The sequence below is a fragment of the Pithys albifrons genome, chromosome 11 (assembly GCF_047495875.1).
Source record: "Pithys albifrons albifrons isolate INPA30051 chromosome 11, PitAlb_v1, whole genome shotgun sequence".
Lineage (NCBI taxonomy): Eukaryota > Metazoa > Chordata > Aves > Passeriformes > Thamnophilidae > Pithys > Pithys albifrons.
In genome coordinates, this window is record NC_092468.1 from 7,065,131 (window position 1) to 7,085,058 (window position 19,928).

The 19,928-nt window shown below is 39.3% G+C and overlaps 1 protein-coding gene across 2 annotated transcripts in view; it reads left to right on the top strand.

Moving 5' to 3' along the window:
- The window catches only part of CLSTN2 (calsyntenin 2), a 324,990-nt gene that overhangs the window by 114,732 nt on the left and 190,330 nt on the right, over nt 1–19,928 (top strand). For both annotated transcript variants that reach the window (XM_071566208.1, XM_071566207.1), the window contains exon 2: nt 16,108–16,230. Coding sequence is in view for 1 of the 2 variants with exons in the window: in XM_071566207.1 (XP_071422308.1) it covers nt 16,108–16,230 (123 nt within the window). In the remaining variant the exon portion in view is untranslated. The remainder of the gene's footprint in view (nt 1–16,107; nt 16,231–19,928) is intronic.

Sequence of the window (19,928 nt, forward strand, 5' to 3'; positions counted from 1 at the left end):
TTACTGGGATTAATTCACCAAAGATTCTTCAATCCTTTTTCCTAGCTGTGTGAAAACATGACCAGGGCAGCTATATTGGCTAAAACTGGAATAATCTGATTGAAGTCTGTGATACTGTTTCAGATTGCTCTGCTATAGTTGAGATGTGCCCTTTTGTGACACTGTTTTGTGATGCTTCTGTTGCACAGAAGCTTTCTGAATCTGCAGAATTCTCCAGATATTTGACATCCTCCAAATGAAATCAGTGCTCTGAGAGACATCATTTCAAGGGGAGAGTGTGGGAGGACTTCCCTTTCCTGAGCTTTGCTTTGGTTATCTTTACGAGAGGATGGTGCTGCTATGAGGTAACAGTTATAGACTCTCAGTAGCACTGACTTACCTTGAGTTCAAGTGTCCATCAGATTACAACTTGCACAGGTTTGGTCTTCCTGCTTGTGGTAAAAAAGCTTTAGTAACAAACTGGCAGTAGAATTTCTGTACAGAATATAACTGTTTAAAGAAAATGCAAAAAACTGCCATGAGTAATTTTTATAGACAAATACTTTCCCCTCTTGTTAAACCTAATGGTTATAATTGATTTGATGTGACATTTCTTTCTTTATACTAATTTTTTTGACAGTCTACTTCAAAGATTAGAAGCTACTAGTGCAGAGATGATGTCCTGCCTTTTCCCTCAGTCCTTTCTTCTCAGATTTTGCAGGTAACTGGCTGATCTCTCCACCAAAAAGAGGCAGTACCTTTGCACTGTGCCACCTGCACCATAAATACACCGGCATCACATCATAATTTTACAAAAGATGATAACTTCCCTCTGGCAGTGTTTTCTCTGCAAGTGTATCAGGTGTGACTGAAAGACTGGAGACTGCTCAGAGTGCTTCTCCTTGTGAACTGCCCAGTTAAGCTACTGAACAGGCTCTGCTCTTCAGAAGAATGCTTAACAAACCATCAAACAAAACCAACCACAACAGCTTTGTTCCATGAAGGGGGAAAAGTCTCAGTCACATCTCCACTCCTTCATCCTGGTCTAAAACTGCAGAATCTTGGTGGACTTCAGGAGTGATGAGTTGTGGTGAAGGACGGGAATGTGGAAAGCAGCTGAGATGCTTTTTTAGGGAGGTCTTGTTTGACTTGATGCATTGAGCTGAAAGTCTGAAGTAGTTCAGGAACTGCTGATGCACAGTGAGACATCAAGTTCCAGCCCTGGGGTAGCAGAGTTCTCTGTCAAAAACATGGGGCAAAAGGCAGAGCACGAGGGCTCTCAGCCACACAGTTCTAATCTAGCACGGCCAGCATAGCAAAGCTATGGCTTGTAGTGCTGATAAATTTGGTGTCATCTGTAAATTAGTTCCTTAACCTCTTGGGATTTGACTTATTGTTACACCAATGAGAATGTGAGCTGCATAATTATCTTAACATTTTCTTTTTTTATTCAGTTTTAATTTTAGCAAAAAGGAGTGAAAGGAAGAGTTATTGCCGGTGTGAGGTGAGAGAAAGCAGATAAACTATTTTGTTAGCAAGGCTCTTAGTTGTGGTAATGCTTAACTAACAAGGGCCACACTTAGTAAATTCATTGTTTTTCCTATGTTCCTCCTCACAACCATATAAGCACAAGGCCTGTGTGTTTCTACCACTTTGTTATGCAGATATGCAGTGTAGTATCAATGGTAAGACTGATTAAAATATGTGCAGTATTTGTTAGGGCAGCTTGCATGTCATCATTTCCCTCTATCATCTGCATCTTCTTAAAATGCACAATCACATTAAATACATGTGACTAATCTTGTCTGCTGTGTCTGTGAGAGGCCGTGGCTCCCAAAGCCTTCCTGCTGTAAGATCTCCCACCTGTGGGCCCTGCTGTTTGCCCTCTGTGCTCCAGCTGTGCTGCGTTCCGAACTCGGATCAAACCTAGAAGGGGCTGAGAACCAGGGACCTGCTGCTGCTGTTACTCCATTCACGTTGGCATCCTTGATGTAAAGGCACTCAAAGTATTGCTTTGAAAAGGAAGGTACTTTTGAAGGGTTGCCAAACCCTGCTCGATTACATGTCACTTTTGACAGCAGGATTTTTCCTGCTTTATATTTGGAGCCTACCAATATATGTGAACAGTCAAACAGCAGTGGTCCCCTTTTGCTGAACCAGAGTAGTCCTCTGACCCTTGCCAGGCAGGTGGCTTTGGTTGCTTTAAACATGAAGTGAATTGAGATTGTAGATTATATTAATATAAAATATAATTTTTTTTCTAAAGGCAAGTTAGTCTGGAACTTTGGGTGGTGGGATTTTCCTGCTTTTTTAATCTCTGCTGTAACAGTAAAGGTTGATGAGCAGTGTTGAAGATGTGCTGATATAAACACAGCCAGCTGCCAAATGCCTGCGTCAGCCTTGTTAAATTTGTGTTTGCATGATTATGGGGTGTCATTTCTGCATTTATGTGGCTGCAGGCACTTTCCTGGGCTCCCAAGCATGATACAAACATTGAAGTGACTCTGCTCTTTCTTGTTTTATTTTAATAGATAACAATTTTAGTGGGTTTAAATGTTACCGTCAAGTTACTGTGTGTGAATCTTGAATGAATGAAGTTTCAAAGTCATCAAAAACCTTGAAGTTGAGTGTGGGGTTTTGATTGATTTTGGTTGCCTTTTTTAATCCGTGAGAGACTCTGGGCAGTTATAAGTGTGCTTTTGGTTCAGATAAAACCTGTAAGTGTTCAGTTCAGCTGAGGACAGGACCTATTCAGACCTTTCTTCCATTGCAAGGGGGTGCATGTAGATGTAGGGTGAGGTCTTCAGGACTTTTATTTATTTTTTTGCAAAATGTGAATAAATGAAACCTGTAACTGTGATTTGCTTCATTCTTTCTCTTGCCCTTTCAAGCAATGGCCTCTCCAAATCAGGTAATGAACAACCATAGGTGTTGACCCCTAAAAATACGTATTTTGATGTCTTAGTGTTTATGATATGGTCATTTCTGCATTTAAGGAGCTGCAGGAAGTTTCTTCTGCGTTCTGACTGACTTATTCTGTAGACTTCTAGGCTCCCATTGGGAAAACCTGAGTGATCTGGTGTGTTTTGGTTTTGCCTTGGCCTGCCCATTCTGCATAAACTGATAGGGAAGATTCTCACAAGGCTGGGGAGTGAACAGATTGTCTTAACTCTCTCCCTCCTTTTAGTGTTCCCGGCATATATGCTCAGTCATATATCCTCAGTCAGGTTCAGCTGTTGTTATCACATAGTTAATTTTATCCTCTATTGGCTCGTATTGAAGTATATTTGCTGGTTTGGCTTTTTATGTTTGCTTGCCTTTGAACTGTACTTGTTTGTTCCATATATTTTCTATTTAATATGTCATATTTCTTATACTGTCTCATTTTGCAGCCAGAACCTGTTCTTGGGGATGTTAAAAGCAAGACTGGCCCAATTTTCTATTTTATACTCAAATTCTGTGAGGGCAGAGTGTCCTTTGAATTTTTCATTGAACATACAATCAATGGATGAAAACATCCTGATTATCAGCAATTATTTCTGAGGAAAGGAGCCTCCAAATAAGAATATCCAGAGAGCCCTTACTTGAAATTGGTCCATAGAAACTGTGGAGTAGTTGCTTTAGGAAGGCTAGAAAAAAAGTTCTCCTTTGTTACCCACGTTTTCAAGTAATCATTGACTATCACCAGGGAGACCTTTTGAAATACCAAAAATAATGATTTCTTTGTAACATCTGAAATATTGGGAAAAATTGAAGTCCAAGTTTATTTCTTGAAAATATGTCCTGGAGCTTTAACCTTTTCTTCAGATTTCATAGGAATGATTTATGTAGTTGTATATTTTTATGCCCATACCTAGTTTTTTCAACCAGGTTGTAAAAAAGTATCAGAAATGTGATTTTAGTCAGCTGTCCCTTTGACAGCAGCTCCTAAAGTTAATGTAACAAGATAAGGTAGCAGGGGCTCTTTGGTTTGGGGTTTTGATGGTGTTTTTAGTAGAAACTTGGGTGCAATCTCCTTTGAAAATTCTGTTGCTTGCTCAAATGCAGATATTCTGTGCATAATGAGGGGTAAAGCTGACAGGACGTGTCTGTCACTGAAGTAATGAATATCAAACGATCAGTTTGAAATGAATGAACTGTAAAATAGATAATTATTATTCAGTGTTCCATACCTTTCACAATAAAAAGCATGAAATGAAATTTGCAATAAAATGTGTCCCATCTGCAACGTTGTAGGGCGAGAGCTGATGTGTTGTGGGTCAAAATCATTCACGTTAGCAATTCCAAGAAGTAGCTGATAATTAGGGACAAAGTGGTAAGCTGGGGAAAATTGTGTTTGGTACTGAGGAGACAATTAACTGGAGAACCCCTAAAATATGCAGAAGATGCAATTACATTTTTCTTCCATCAATATGTCTTTTGTTTGGCAAACAAGTTTTTCTGCACTGGCCAAAGCCCTCAAAACTCTTTTCACAGCAGGCAGCAGTAATTAAGAAATTATCTGTATAATTATCCAGAAATACTGATAAGTAATGAAGAGAAGATTAGCTGTTTTTAAGAGTAGACAGACAGAAATTAATGCTGAATGAATTCATAGAAATCAGGAGTGTATCTTATGCAAGTACTCGTGTTGAACTTTTGTGAGCAATTAATTATTCTGTTTTGGAGGAAAAAAGTATTGATTGCATCCAATTAGATGTTTTCTCCAAGATGTGTATTTTCATTTCTGGAGGAAAAATGTAGCTAAGTTGTCAACTTCTAAAGAGTATCCAGAGGGCTCACGGTGCCTGAGGGCTGCATGTCCTGTCTGGATCACCATCGATTATTTTATTCCTGGTTGTCTGCTTGGTTGCCTGTAACACAATAGGATGTCTTACATCAAGATTCAAACCAGCAGTTTTCCACCACTGTTTTATTTCCCTTCATTTGCTCCAGTGCTGCCTGTGGCTGCCCAGAACTCCTGAGCTGTGCGTGACACTCGTGGGATTCCTGAGACCCTGTCCCAGGGTAGGTGGTCCCCTGACAAGCAGCAGGGCTGTGCTGGGAGAGGAGGAGGTGGCTCATCTCAGTGCCTGCTGTTGGGAAGGACTGCAGAGGAGGAATCACTGTAGATGTCACTTGGTTGCCATTCAAGTGAAATATCCCATCCCACAGCAGAGGAGAGGGACCTGCTGCGTTGTCTCCCACAGGTGACCCAGTTGCAGCCCTGCTGTGGTTTTTAATGAGGAGAAGGTTTGAACATGTGGCTTTACACATTCAGGAAGGTTGGTCAGTCTTGCAACAGTTTTTTTGTTTACTTTGCCATGGGTTTAAAAGCGTTTTGGCATTGCTTGAATAAGACACAAATGCCCTAAAAGACAGGAACTAAAAATGTTTGGAACAAGGAAAACCCCCAGAAGAAACCTTGCAGTAATTTCTGCTGGCAGCTGATGGCAGGCTGTGCAGAGCCCAGAATGATGGCTTCAGTTCTGCTTAACATCAGAGGGAGGGGAAAGGTAACCCACACATTCAAGTGATCCCTGGGTTCAATTTCCAGTGCTTGTGTGTCTCCTTCCTCCCTTGTTTATAGGATCAGGCTAAAGGGAGACCTGTACAGGGAGTGCTGCTGGAAAGCTGTCTTACATTGTTGTGAAATCTGATGGTTTGCTGTCATTCCCAAAGAGTCTGAAATCTAAAAAGCATCTGGGTGCTGTCGTTGAAGCCATCTGGGGACAAGAATGTGTTATTTGTTGGTTCAGTGACATAGTTCAGCTCTGGAACAGAGCTCAGTGCTGGGTAATTGTGACTCCTGATACAGGTAAACTGCCACACTTTCACTCTGAGCACCCTCTGTACTCAACATTTATTATTTAAATACATAGATGTGAATATGAGGAAGGACTATTTGTTAATGTATGAATGGCAATTTAAAATGAGGCTGTTTGCAGTTTTAATTTCTATGTAAATAGACTGATACGCTTCAAAACATCTAGAAATTAGGAGACACTTGAGGGTGTTGAGAGGAGTAAGGAAAGTAAGAGGCCATTTCCAGGTTGAAATACAAAAGAGAGGTGAGGGAGTTTTAAGGAAAGAAGAAACCATTCAAGTAAAATGAATGATAACTTTAGGTTAAATCTGTAGGAAATGTACTGAGAGAAAAAAGAGGATTGCCTTAGAAAAAAATAAAGATTCCATTGAAAATGAGGAGGACCATAAAAGACAATTAAATTAAACATTGTGTTATAAAGTGAGAGCTGCTTATAATCAGAAACAGTATTAGAGCCTAGAAAAATAGTTATTTCAGGCAATTCCTATATCTATACCAAGCTGTTAAAAGAAAATAAATGAACTAGAAAAAAACTAAAATGTAGTAGACTATGGGTGAAAAGTGCAATATTGTTATGAAAAGCAGGATGTCAATATACTCTCCATATGGGTGATATAGCCTATGTAATTATGTGCATTCTTCTGTCTTGGAAAGCTGAAACACAGAGTCTGGACTATTAGAATTTCTGGAACACCCACACTCCTATTGATTTTTTTGGGTAGACAGATTATTATTTGTTTTGGAGTGTGCAGAAGCTTCAGTCAGGACCACAAAGTAATAAGAGGCATCGTATAAAAGTGAAAGGAAGTTGGACTCTGTAGCAACACACGGTTGTTCTTTAGGAGAAAATGGTTGGTGTCTATCAAATGACCATCGTGGACACAACTCCTCCAAAGGAGAAGACACTCCAGTGTTATCTGTATTCTCCCTGTGAGTTATTCCTTGCATTCCTGCTCTCTGCTGTGACTGAGACAGGCAACTCCCATCGACTGGCATCTGCACTGGGCATCAGTGGCAGCAATAGTGATGTAACTGCTGTTTTATGAATGGATGGGTCATGGAATAACTGCCAAGTTTTAAGGGCATATTCTGAGAGGTTTGGGCTGAGGTTGGACAGTCAGTTAATGTATTTATTTTGAGATATGTTTCAATTTAAGAGACATCTGAACACAAAATAGGGAGACACTTGCAAATGGGTATCCTGGGTGCCCGTCTCTCCGGATTAAGTAAAGGATAGGTTGTTTGAAGCAATATCTGTCCTTTATATGATCAGGTTCTCTCCACTGGAATGTCCTTCAGCCCCTGCTGTATGGAAATCTGTAATTTTAAACAAATAATGAAAAGATGAGCATCAGTACTTTCTTCATTTCAACAAACACCAAACTACTTACTCCTTTAAAATCCATGGCATTAGGATTTATCTCATTTCCCAGTATTTCCAAATGTGTAGGCTTATCTGTTGGAGCATGGGATTTCACTGAGATTAAATTTGTGATAGCACACAAGAGTCTTTGCTGTCAAAATAGTGTGGCATGAAATGTTATAAAGGTTACAATTTCTTAGGATTTTTTTCGTCCTTTGTTTTAGCCTCACAATCTGATAGGGATTTTAACTTCCAGTTTTTCAAAATACCACCCACAACCACAAGAGTATTGCTGAAGTTCTTGAGACATAACTGTATAAACCCTAAGTTAGTTTAATATCCTTTTTCAAAACTTCAACTTAAGGTACTTTTTGCAAAGAAAAACCCGCTAACCCAAATGATTAGTTGCTGAGAAATGAGTGCCTTTGAAAATCTGCTCAGCAACTGTTAAAATGTATAATGCTCTGTAGTAGTTGCAATGTTCATTTTAGAGATGTCATAATTGAGACCACTCATAGGAAGAAATAGCAGCAATTGGAATTCCCTGGGTTTAGTATTTTAGGCAGTAAGAGAGGTATTATACATGCAAATTTGTTCTTTAGTTAAACAGGGCATCCTGCAGATCTGTAATTCCTCAGTGAGGTCTGTCTTTGGTGCTGTTGCTTATCTGCATAACATTGAACTATTTAATTTTTTTTTGCTTCCTGTGAAAACACACTAACTTGATAAAAAATGCTTACTAGTGATCTGTGTGTTTCTCAGCATTGCTTGAAGTATCTGGATCATTTGCAAGATACTGGTATCCAGTTCATGAAACAACTGTGCTGGAAGCCCTGTTGAGATAGATATCACCTGACAGAACTCTTCAGAGGACACTCAATTCTTGTTTATTTAAGGAATAAAGACCAGAACCAGGTTTATTTTAAATGCATGCTGTAAATTCTACAGAACATGGATTTATTTTGCATTATTAGAACTTGCAGTCCAAAAAAGAGATTAAGTGTGTAAGAATAGAGGGACTTCATCTAGAGATCTTGGAGTTATTAATTGTGAAAGAAAGTTAAATGAAATTATAGAGGGGTTAAATGTTGGGGATCTCAAGCTTTTATGTATTTTTAAATGAGAATGAGGCTGCTTATAAGAAATTTGTGTTGAATTAAAGGTCAGCATAGGTGAGCAAGATAATGAAATTGTTTTTGAGTACAACTAAATACACAGGAAAAACACATCCTTGTTTGTGACCTTTTTCTGCCCTTGTGACAAGAATGAAAACATTTTTATACCTTTCTCATGGATTTTAACTGTAAAGAAATTAATGTCCGAGGACATAATCAGGTAAACGGTACTGAAGTTCCCGCGGATAATTGTGGGACAAACTCATCTGATTCCAGTTCTGTTCCTCAGATATACAACATGCAACTTCCTGGTCTTACTACTGAGGCATAGACTGTGGTAGTTTGGAATTCAGGATTGCATTCTCTGTAGTCTGTTTGTTATGCCAACTATCATTATAAGGGCATTTTGGTGAAGGAGTTGAAATCTCTTTTGTATTAATAAAAAGAGCAGATAAGTTTAAAGGCAGTTCAAGGCACAAAGACCACAGCTATGTGGTCCATTATCTAAAAGATGTTAATGAGGCTAATGCTTGTGTGCATATGAAAATTCAAAATGTTCTTTTCAGAAATAAGGGTCAAAAGTTTTACGTATTAATATATTGAGTAGAATTTTACTAAATTTGTAGCTAAACTGTTTTTTAAGAATCATAGAATTGATTGGGTTGGAAAAGACCTCCGAGATCATTGAGTCCAACCCTTGGTCCAACTCTAGTCCATTTACTAGATCATGCACTCAGCGCCACGTCCAATCTGCATTTAAAAATCTCCAGGGATGGTGAATCCACCACCTCTCTGGGCAGCCCATTCCAATGCCTGATTACTCTCTCTGTAAAGAATTTTTTTCTGATATCCAACTTAAATTTTCCCTGGCAGAGCTTAAGCCCGTGCCCCCTTGTCCTATTGCTGAGTGCCTGGGAGAAGAGACCAACCCCCACCTGGCTAGAACTTCCCTTCAGGTAGTTCTAGACAGTGATGAGGTCACCTCTGAGCCTCCTCTTCTCCAGGCTAAACAACTCCAGCTCCCTCAGCCTCTCCCCATAGGGCTTGTGCTCCAGTCCCTTCACCAGCCTTGTTGCTCTTCTGTGGGCTTGCTCCAGCCCCTCAATATCCTTTCTGAACTGAGGGGCCCAGAACTGAACACAGTACTCAAGGTGTGGCCTCACCAACACAGAGTACAGGGGAAGGATCACTTCCCTGGTCCTGCTGGCCACGCTATTTTTGATCCAGGACAGGATCCCATTGGTCTTCTTGGCCACCTGGGCACACTGTTGGGTCATGTTGAGCTTCCTGTCAATTAGTACCCCCAGGTCCCTCTGCCTGGCTGCTCTCCAGCCACTCTGTGCCCCAGCCTGGAGCGCTGCAGGGGGTTGTTGTGGCCAAAGTGCAGGACCCGGCACTTGGCCTTATTGAACTTCATCCCACAGGTTTGGATTGACTCAAGTATTTACTAAGTTCCTGTTAAATGTTTAGTATTTACTTGGTTAATGCTAAAAAGTTTCTCTCCTCCACTCAAAAAAGACTCCCAAACCCAAAAAAACGAAAACCAAAGCAACAACAAATTTACAAGGGAACCAAGCATATTTATGTAGCTGTCTTCATAAACATTGAAACATCTCAGAATAATTGGAGTATGTTATTTTCCAACAGGTGACTAATTACTAATATTACTGAGTCCATTAGACAAGGCACTTGATACTTTTGGTCAAATTACCTTGTAGTAAGAATGGGCTACTAACAAAGGAGTCCTCCATTTCAAAATTTCTGCTTTTTTAACATAAAAAGAAATTTTGTTAATGGGCATTGTCATTATTGAAAGATATTCTCTTGGGTGCCAGAAAATGTTCTTATGACAGAAGACTTTTTTTTGTGCAGTGTATTTCACACAGAATAGGTTTGATTGTGCAGCAGGTTCAAAGCAATGTGAAGTTCTCCAGAGGGTCTCCCCTGAGTGATGGGGCTGAGATGCACTGCTCAAAATGTATTCCTTAGTTAAAAGGTTCTCCAAAGGGTTCATAGCTCATGATCACATTTCATAAATCATATAAATTTTGCTTTAACTGAACTTAGCATCAAAACTCACATTGTCTTAATTGAAGCAGGAATTTCACATTTTTTTTAATGTAAAAGCACATAAAGCATTATGTTTTAAAGTTATCTGTCTAAAAATAAAGCCAGAACGCAACTACTGGTATTCCAGTAATTCAGGCAGTGACATCACATGGAGAAATAAGCATTAAGTCGCAGAAGAATAAATTTCTTCTTTACAATTTGTCTTTGCCAATGCATGTAAAATGTGTTTTATTTGTGAAAGTTTCTGGAAAGTTTTCATTTGCTTTGGTGTGTGGGGAACCATACTATTTTGTGTTTTGCTCACGGAGCTACCCAATGTTTGAGAGATTTAATCCTGTAAAATGCAACTATTTATTTGCTTTTACTTTTCAGCCATTTTCGGTTTCCACTTCTTCATTAGTTTCTTTTTCCTCAAAAAATGCATTTATCCATTTCCTTGTTTTCTCTGCCTTCCAGAAGAAGTTTTAAATTCTTTATCAAGGTCCTAATCCTCATTTTTTTAGTGACCTAAACCCTCAAATCTGCCTATCCTCTGAATATTTTTGTTCTTAGCTGCTACTTTCTGACTCTAGATTCTGCTGCTCTCTTTGATTTCTATCCCTGGCCCATTCTGGAGCTGGTAATTTGGGAAATCCATGTTTCTGTCTTAGGACTTACCTTGGAGGAATGAAGGTCTATTATGTAATGAAGTTAAATGTGCACTATACAGTCCTGTGTAGGAACTATGTAAAGAGAACTTGCTTAGTGAAAACAGTCTTTGAAATATCTCAGTCACTCAAACTACAGGCACTGGACACTCCAGCAAATTTCTGTTAAGGGTATGAATTTTCCCAACTTCTGGCTTGGTCTTCTGAAAATGAACATGGCACGGGCCACATGTGTGAGTAGAAATCCTCTTCTGGCTCACCCTCTTCCCTTTCAAGTTTCTCTGAAGCTCAGGGCTGGTAAAACTATCCAGAGAACACGTCACAGGATTTTAACAATGGACAAATTCTATTTTAGTAGCCATTTCCTTAGAAATCCCTGCATATAGAGCTGGAGCTCTGGCCATTGCTGACCCCCCAAGTCTTACTGTGGCATTTGCCCAGTGAGTACCAGCCCAGAGGAGGCCTGCACTGCCAGTGTGCCACCTGCATCTTTTGGGTGTTTCTCATGCAGCACCTCCTAACAGGACTCTAGAATAGCTTTCTTCCTCTGCTGTACAGAGAAGGGCTGGCTGTGTGTCATGCAGACGGCACAAGGGGTGAAGTTCAGCCTCTTGCATTCTACAGAAGCTCATGGGATTTCCTGCATGTGTTTCAAAGGCTTCCTGAGCATCCTCAGCTTGGCTGGTTTTGAGGGGAAGATCTTTGACATTTAGACAGGATTCCAGCAGGCTGAGCTGAAGATCACTGCAGTTAGCAGATGAAAAGACTTAGAACTGAAGTAAGTACTAAGAAAGCCTAAACTTCCTGTCAATTGAACTGGAATCAGCAACCACCTTAAGCTAGAGAAGAGAGAACATGTTATTAGCACAATTAAATGGAAAATAGATCCATTATGCTATGTTAAAAAAAAAAAGAAGAATAAGAAAGAAAACATTTGCATTCATAAAACAATTCTTAACGCTTATAATTTGCTACCTGAGGTTTTGGCTCACTGAAGATTAGAAATCAGCAGTTAAATCAGCTAGACAACACTGAATGTGCCCTAGTGTCAGGGGTTAAGGCTTCTAACACTCACTTTTTTATTTTCATAATTCTTTTACAATATGTTATTTTTGGATCAGTGACATTTTCTTAGCAATTTGAGTCAGAAACCATCTGAAATTTGTAAATATCATTGGACTGTCTCCCTTGTACACGTGCTGCTTTCCACCCACTCCCCCCTCCCCAGACAAGTGTCCGTCTTGGGTTAGAGAAAAAAAAGATGATGTGTGTCCTCCCGAGATGATGTCCTCATGCATTTTGTATGTAATCCTGTTATCATAATGGTTTGCACTGACAAACTGCAGCTTTTTTGTTCACGAGCACTGAGACTGGGGAGGTTTAATGTACAGTGTGGCTGCCCTCAGAAAGCTCTCTACATTCTTGCAGGGTGATAAGGCAGGGAATGCCTGTCTGTGGTTTGGGCATGGCAGGCACAGAGTTTGTGTCCCCATAGCCATGCTCATGGTGATGGCCAAAGAGCCTGGCATGGCAGGGGTTGATGTTTTCTGTCCCTGCTGCTGATGGTTAGTGTCCTGTCTGTGATTTTGTTTCTGCTGCAGAGCTTCTCATGGGCTGCTTGGGGCGGGTGAAGGCTCAGTGCAGTCATGGTTTCAGGCAGTTTAGTGGGGGTTTTGGGTGTTTTTCTTGCCATGTACCAGGTGACAGGTAACAGGGTGGGTTTTGAGCATGACACAGGGAGGAATAAAGCCCAGGACACTGTGCAGAGCATGGAGAGAATGCACCAGAGTAGAATGCAAGAGTCCAGCATATTTTTGGCGGTTCTGAACATCTGGCCTTTCTCTGTATTCACTTTACTTAATTTTGGAGCCTGTCCTTAAACTGACTTTCAAGACAACATTCCCGGGGGCATGAGATTTCCTGCAGACTCTACAGAATGAGTTTGTTTTTCTTTTGCGATTTTCTACTCTGTTGTTTTATGTGCCAAGTGCATTTGCAGATGGAACACAGAGTGGCAGTTTTCTAGCACGATGGTTTAATTGCATCCAAAGGCTTGTAATCACGAGCTTTGGTGGGACAGAGTGGCAAAATGCAGTGCAAATGGGGCATACAAATGTTAATGGATTGACCTCTAACTGTAATAAGGGAAGACGATTAATTGCCTTATCCTAGATGCTATAAATTATTTATATTATGGTTTTATAGGAATGACTAATAAATTCTAGGAAGGGAGGCAAGTTTAAAACAGAAAAACAACCTCCAGCATGGGTATATTTCATCTGTCTGTCTTAACTGAATATATGTTTGAAATCATGAAAGCCTTGTGCTAATTTCAGCTTTCTCTCAGCCAGAAAAATGCAAGGAAAAGGTAAACAATAAATGCTTCCAGAGAAGATTTGTTTGTAAAAAAAGACAAAACTAGAGGGGTTTTTTATAGTTTGAGTTGATATAACTGTGCTACAACTCAATATGCCTTGAGAGGGAAAAGAAGATGCTGCATAGGGACAGGAAAATATCAGAGATCTGAGAGGTGTGTTAACCTATGGATAAACACAGATTTGAACCACTCTTTTCTTCATAATGCCAGTCTCTAAGGTCTAAATTGTAGAATGTTTGTAATGTACTTTCTTTTCTTCCCATCCCAATATAATTTAAGAAATTATGTTGCTGTCACTCATTTGACTTGTTATTGCTCAGTGGACACTTAGCTAAAAAAACAAGGCCAGTAGAATTGCAGTCACTGTGTCCTGAGATTATTTCTTATCCAAAGTGCCATTAAAACTATTCTGTAGAATCCAGAGAAGGAAAGCTTTTATTCATTTGGGTTTTCTAATTCATTTTTGTTTTCTTTTTTGTTGCTGTTGATTTTGGGAGGGGTGAGGTTGGTTTTTGTTGTTTTTTTTTGTTTTGGGGGGTGTGTGTTTGTTTTGTTTGTTTTGTGATGGTGGTTTGAGTTTTTTTGTTTGCTTTGGTTTTTGAGTTTTGGGTTTTTTTTTTTGTGAGACCTCAGACGATTAATGGAATCAGGAGGAATAAAAAGTATTTGCTACTTTAACTTTTATTTCCATAAGGGGCTCCCTTTTCTTGCAAATCCCTATTTACCATGTCATTATTGTTAAATTCTGTCTGTCTCCAATCAGGAGCTCACCCTTTGTCTGTCCAGCACGAGGCAGTCAGAGCTTTGAGCTGCAGCAGAGCCCCCGTGCAGCCCATTTCTGTGCTTGGGTGTTCAGGCAGGTCATGTATTCAAATAACAAACACAGAATCCCTCAGCTGCCCTGCAAACTGCAATCCCAAATGCCATGCAAAGCTTCGAAATTGCATCCAGCCCTTCTCACATTTCAACATGGACAAGACTTTTGGCCTTCATCTATTACATGAACTCGCCAATCTCTCCTCTGGCTGTGCAGTCATTACAAGATGGAGAGATTTGAGATCCCTATTTTCCATTTCACCTTTCCCTGACACATCCTCAGTTTAATCTTCCTGTTGCTCAGTTATTGCAAAAATGGGCAAAACCAAGCACTGTGAAGCCAAGTATGCTTTATTCTGAAAGAAGATGTATTGCAATGTGAAAATGAACTCAAAGTTACAGTATCAGTCCCAGAATATAAAAATAATGCAGCTTTAAAAGGTCCACGATGTTCTAATGGTTAAACAAAGCAACAAGAAAGAGAAAGAATGAACTTCAGTTTGCCATAAATGTATGTTTGCTTTTCTCAGAGATCCAGGGACCATAATAATTTGTTAATTGACCAGCTGTGGTCAGAGCCCTCTCTATTGTCTTAGTGGGTTTTGCTACTTTCTTCTCAAGGAAGAAGCTGTGTGAGAACCTTGAATCTCACTGTTGTCTGAGGTTTTACAGAAGCCAAGGCAGGAAAGAGTTTAGGGTTGTGTGTGTGGATTTTGTTTGGCTTTGTAATGTTTTGTTTTGGTGCTTTCTGTTTGGTTTTGTTTTTTGTCTGTTTGTTTGTTTTTAAATAATCCCATCTGATTCAATTTGTTTTCACTTGAAGTGTCAACTCTCCGTCTTTGAGGTGAATTCTGTTCAGTCACCAGGTGTTTTCCTCAGCACCTGGTACACACAACTAAGTAATAGGTACAAAGATGACTTTGCAGATGAATTTGTTGCACATGTGGTAGATATTCCTTAGTGCAGTGCTCGCTCCTGCCTGGGGGAGAACATTCTTCAAACTGCAATTTGTTTAGATCTCACCATTGTATTACTTATGGAGGAGCTCCAAAGAGAGAACACTCAGATTGTGCCTGTGGGAAGAAAATGGTCTTTATAAGCATAGCAAAGCCGAGCCTCTTACATTTCCCCCTTTCTTTTCATTTTCTGTCTTCATACTTTCCAATAAATAGGAGATGGATGGTAAGCAGGATGTACATGGAAAGGTTTCAGGAATAAGACAATTTGAAGTGGTGTATCCTCTTCTTAAAGTGACTTTTTGCTTGATCTTCCTTTCTACTTCAAGACCAGGTATCCAAATGTTACAGAGCTGGATATCAAGGACTGATTTTTTCCAGGAAAACTTGAGTTCCCATTTAAGCACAAGTAAAGCTGTTTGAATTAAAAAGAGGTGGAGACTTTGATAAAACTAATTAAAATGTAGATGTTTATTTTTTTCTCTACAACATACAGAACAAAAAAAGCAATTTTAGCTGTTTTTCCATAAATACAAAGTGAGAAGTGGCCAAGAGTCAAATATTCTCACTTGCCCTTCTGCTTGGCTTTGTGTATTGTTGTTTCCCTCTTGTCCTTTCTCTTGAATCAGAGCTTTTCAACTGAAAGCAATTCCTTCCAAAGTGTCTGACCCTAATTTTGTCTGACAGTTGAGAACACGTTAAAAATACTTTGAACATTGCCTTTTTCTTTTGGTATCTTAATTGGAGGGATGTCTGTAAGTGCTGGGGATTTTTCATCAGTGAATTCCAGTACAATACACATGTCATTTTTCTTTGCTATTTGAATGTTTATGAAGTACTTTGGGATTTTTTTAGTGGTTTTTGAATAAGAACTTTAGTACTGGATGTATATTAAATAATTTCTCTTTAAAAATAAAATGAGCTAACTGGGTGTAAAACACAAACCCAATTAATTGGGCTTCCTTTTTTCTCTTCCAGTGAACAAACACAAACCCTGGATTGAGACCTCGTACCATGGAATCATAACTGAGAACAATGACACTGTAATTTTGGATCCTCCCCTTGTTGCTTTGGATAAAGATGCACCTGTTCCCTTTGCAGGTAGGATTGTACACTGGGAGCATCACTTGAGCTTATGGATGGTATTATGAATTTAGAAGCATTTGTAAGGCTGCAATTTGTAGTGCAGAGATAATGGAATTTGAAGGAGGTGGAAGGGCTGTGTCTGAGCACTCAGGACCTGACCATTGGCCCACAGACCTTGCAATGAGGTGTCTGTTACAATGAATGTATCCACTCACTTGTTTCAAAGCAGAAGAGATTATAAACAGCATAATACAGCAGGCTCTCACTGTCACCAGACTTTTCAATAAAACACAATATTTCTATAATTAAATTTGAATTTCCCTTTATGGAAATGAATAATTGTAATTACCTAAAGTAATAATACATAGTTAAATTTGTTCAGTAATAAGAGCCCCTGCTTTCACTCGTCCAATTCTGCTCCCTGGATATGGACAAGCTGTGTGACAAATATTTAAAGTTGCTGAAATCATATGTTACTCTGTGAGTATTTTATAACTGTCAGGGCTTGGACAGAAAATTTAATGGCATTTTTGAAGGGTTTTGCTCAGGTTCCTGCATGATGGATATGTGTCATATAGAAGCTTTCATTTGTATTAAGTCTATTTTTCCTGACATTTATTCTGTCATATTATGAATTCCTTAAGCAGAACAGAGTACTTTTGCATGTCAAGAGAGTTTTCTCTTAAATTTCCTGTTCTATTTTCTTTTGGAAGGAAAAGGATAATAGTAAAGCTTCAAAGCTATTCTCAAGATCCTAAAAAGGAAGCAGTTGTTAAAAACATGATATTGCCTAAGAATGTTCATCCCTTGGAAAGAAAGGGACTAGTAAGATGAGTATCCTTGTTCTGGTGGAACACAGTCATGCTCAGTAAGCAGTGAGTGCAAGTGCTTGGCCCAAACAGCATTTTGAAGCATCATGAAAGAAATGTTATAGCCATTTTCCCCAAAAGCACCTTCTGGCATCAACCCTCACCCTGCCAAACAGGGATTCACAGATGGTTTTTGTATGTTGAACCACATTTTAATACCAAGATTTGTTTGTCACTTATGGTGCCCCCTGGTTCTTGGGTGCACAGAACACTTTTCTTCCTCAGCCATATTTGCGCTGGGGATGTTCCATGGAGGGAACTCAACCAAATTTAGTCAGGTCTCAAATGATATATATATATATATATGGGTACAGCAACCTTAGTATGAAACCCTTTGTCTGCTGATCCTTTCCTGTGGCACTGAGCTATTTGCTAATAGAGGTGTAATCAGTGGCCATTCAGACATAGAGAGCCCTGAAGTGGGAAGGTCAAAGCAGGTGTACTTCACACAGAGATGTGCAGGATAAGGTGTCCTAAATTGGTTACTAGTCCATGAAGCAAAGGAAAAATTACTGGTTTCCAAGTTATTTTTTAGTTTAATCATCAACAGAAAACTGTGTATTAAAAAAACCCAAAAAAGCATGGAATAAGACTTTAAATGATAAGCAGTTTTCTCTGTTGTATCTGAGAACACTTTGGTTGTTACATTGGTAACTTTCACTCACTTGTGCAATTCATTTATCCAAGTATTTGTGTTGAATGATGTAAACTCAGCAGAAATCCTTGCTAAACTAAACTTATCTGTGAAATCTTCAGGCACAGTTATTTAGGAATGAAGATTAATTCTTAGTGAAAAGATGGCATTTTAATTTTACCTTTTTTATTTTTCTATTACTATGGATGTGCCATTTTATATTTTCTTCTTTTGCTTCCCTTCTCTTGGGATCCTTACAGGGACAATAATCATGTGCTGTTTTCACTGACACTGCAAACTGTGCTGACTGAGAATTTGGTAGCCAAATTATTTTTCTCAGAAATCAACATGTTTTTCATTAAATAGTGATTTACTTTTCATGTAGAAAATTGTCCTTTGAAGTACTGAACTTAGACTGGTTTTTGTGATAAAGGTTACATTAGACAGTATTTTAATTTATCTTTGGTTATTGATTTGAATTATTTATATTATAAGAAGTGTCTAGGAGGGAAAATACATTCTGTGTATTGCCTGATATTAAAGGTTCATTTGCAGATAATATTGTGCATTTGGCATAATGATCTGCAATCCAGAAGTAATATAGTACTTACTGAACCCTTAATTACCTTGAAGGGCCTGGAATCCCTAAATATCTGGAAAAATCTCTATGCACTTTTTATTTTTTAAATCTTGCCTTTTTAAATTGTTGGAGGAATTTATAATTTCTGTTTTAATTTCTGCTTTAGTATCATGTACTTTTATTTTGTTTCATAATCTCATTAATTTTATTGTAGGTTTTCATGGAAAATCCAATTTCTGTAATGTGAGAAGTAGGAGAAAACTGAACTAGATACAGCAACAACATTAACAGTATTCAGTGGTTGTACATTTAGTAGTGTGGTAATGTGGAATAAATTCTATGGCTATATTTTGTCTGTGTGGAAAAACTTCTTGTACAGTAATAATCAGAGAATCAGAGCTCCAATACTTCCTTTGCCATCACCCTGTTAATATTTTCACTATTTTGTCCAACTGTTGTAGAAGAAAAAACAATTATGGTATTTTCCATGAGGGTTTTGTGTGTGTTTGGGTGGGTTTTTTTTGGGGGGGGGGTGGAGTGGGGTGGTTTTTTTAATTTATTTTTTTAATAGGCCTAGATTCAACAATATCTCAGGGCAGTTTTTGGTTTGTGATGAGATCCCTACTTGGATCTCCTTGAACAAATTGTATTGACTAAATGTATGTAGTTTGTTCCTCTGGAACTACAACCACCCCAATAGTTTCCCAGCAGATTGTTGGCTGTTCCATCAGTATTTGTGTCACCTCATAGAAATAGACATTTTTTTTCTCAATAGTATCAGTGTGTATTTGACTTTAAAAAACCCCACCCACTCAAAATCAACTGACAGATGAGTCCTACACCAAATCAAGCAACCAAACCCCAAATCAAGCAACCAAACCCCAACCCAGCTGCTGTATATCCTTTCACTTTGCATATGGGCATAAGTTCTAGAGAAACAAAGTTGAGCTCACAACAGGAAGCACAGTCAAGATAACCACAAGGCTGATGTTCCTGGGGGATACCTGTAGACATACCTAGCCAGATGTTATGTGGATCTCTCTACTTGCCTTAGTTTCTTCCTTTTAAGTGCTTGTCTTCTGTCAGTGACACGTTTAGGGATTTATAGACTTTAGCACTGCAAGATATGACAGGTTATGGTAGGTAAAATGCATATTTAGTTCATACATTTATGTACTAATTTGTGCCTATTTATTCTGTGTTTTTCTTAGTGTGGGTGTAGTCTTGTGTGCATAACTTATGGAGTGAAGGGTATGGAGTCCTTATGTTCATGGCCAGGGCGGGAGGTGCCCAGCAAGGACTGGCAGTAATGTCAAGCCACAAAGGCTGTGCTGCCAAAATGAGCACTCAGGGGCTGTGCACTGGGGACTGTGAACCCCCTGAGGCTTTGTCTCCCAGCAATCTGCACTGTGCCTCCTCAGCCCCAGCCAGGGATGGCTGAGGAAGTTTTCCAGCATGGGAAGAGCAGTGCAATCCCATTATGTGCTCTTGGTGGTGCCCATGTTGCCCTCCAGAGTGCCCTCCAGGATGCAGAGCAGACAATTGCTAGTTCTCCAGCTCCGAGCTGTGTATGATCAGGGGTGCTTCCAGCAATGCACAGATCACCTTGCTCCTAGTGGTTGCCCTGGGG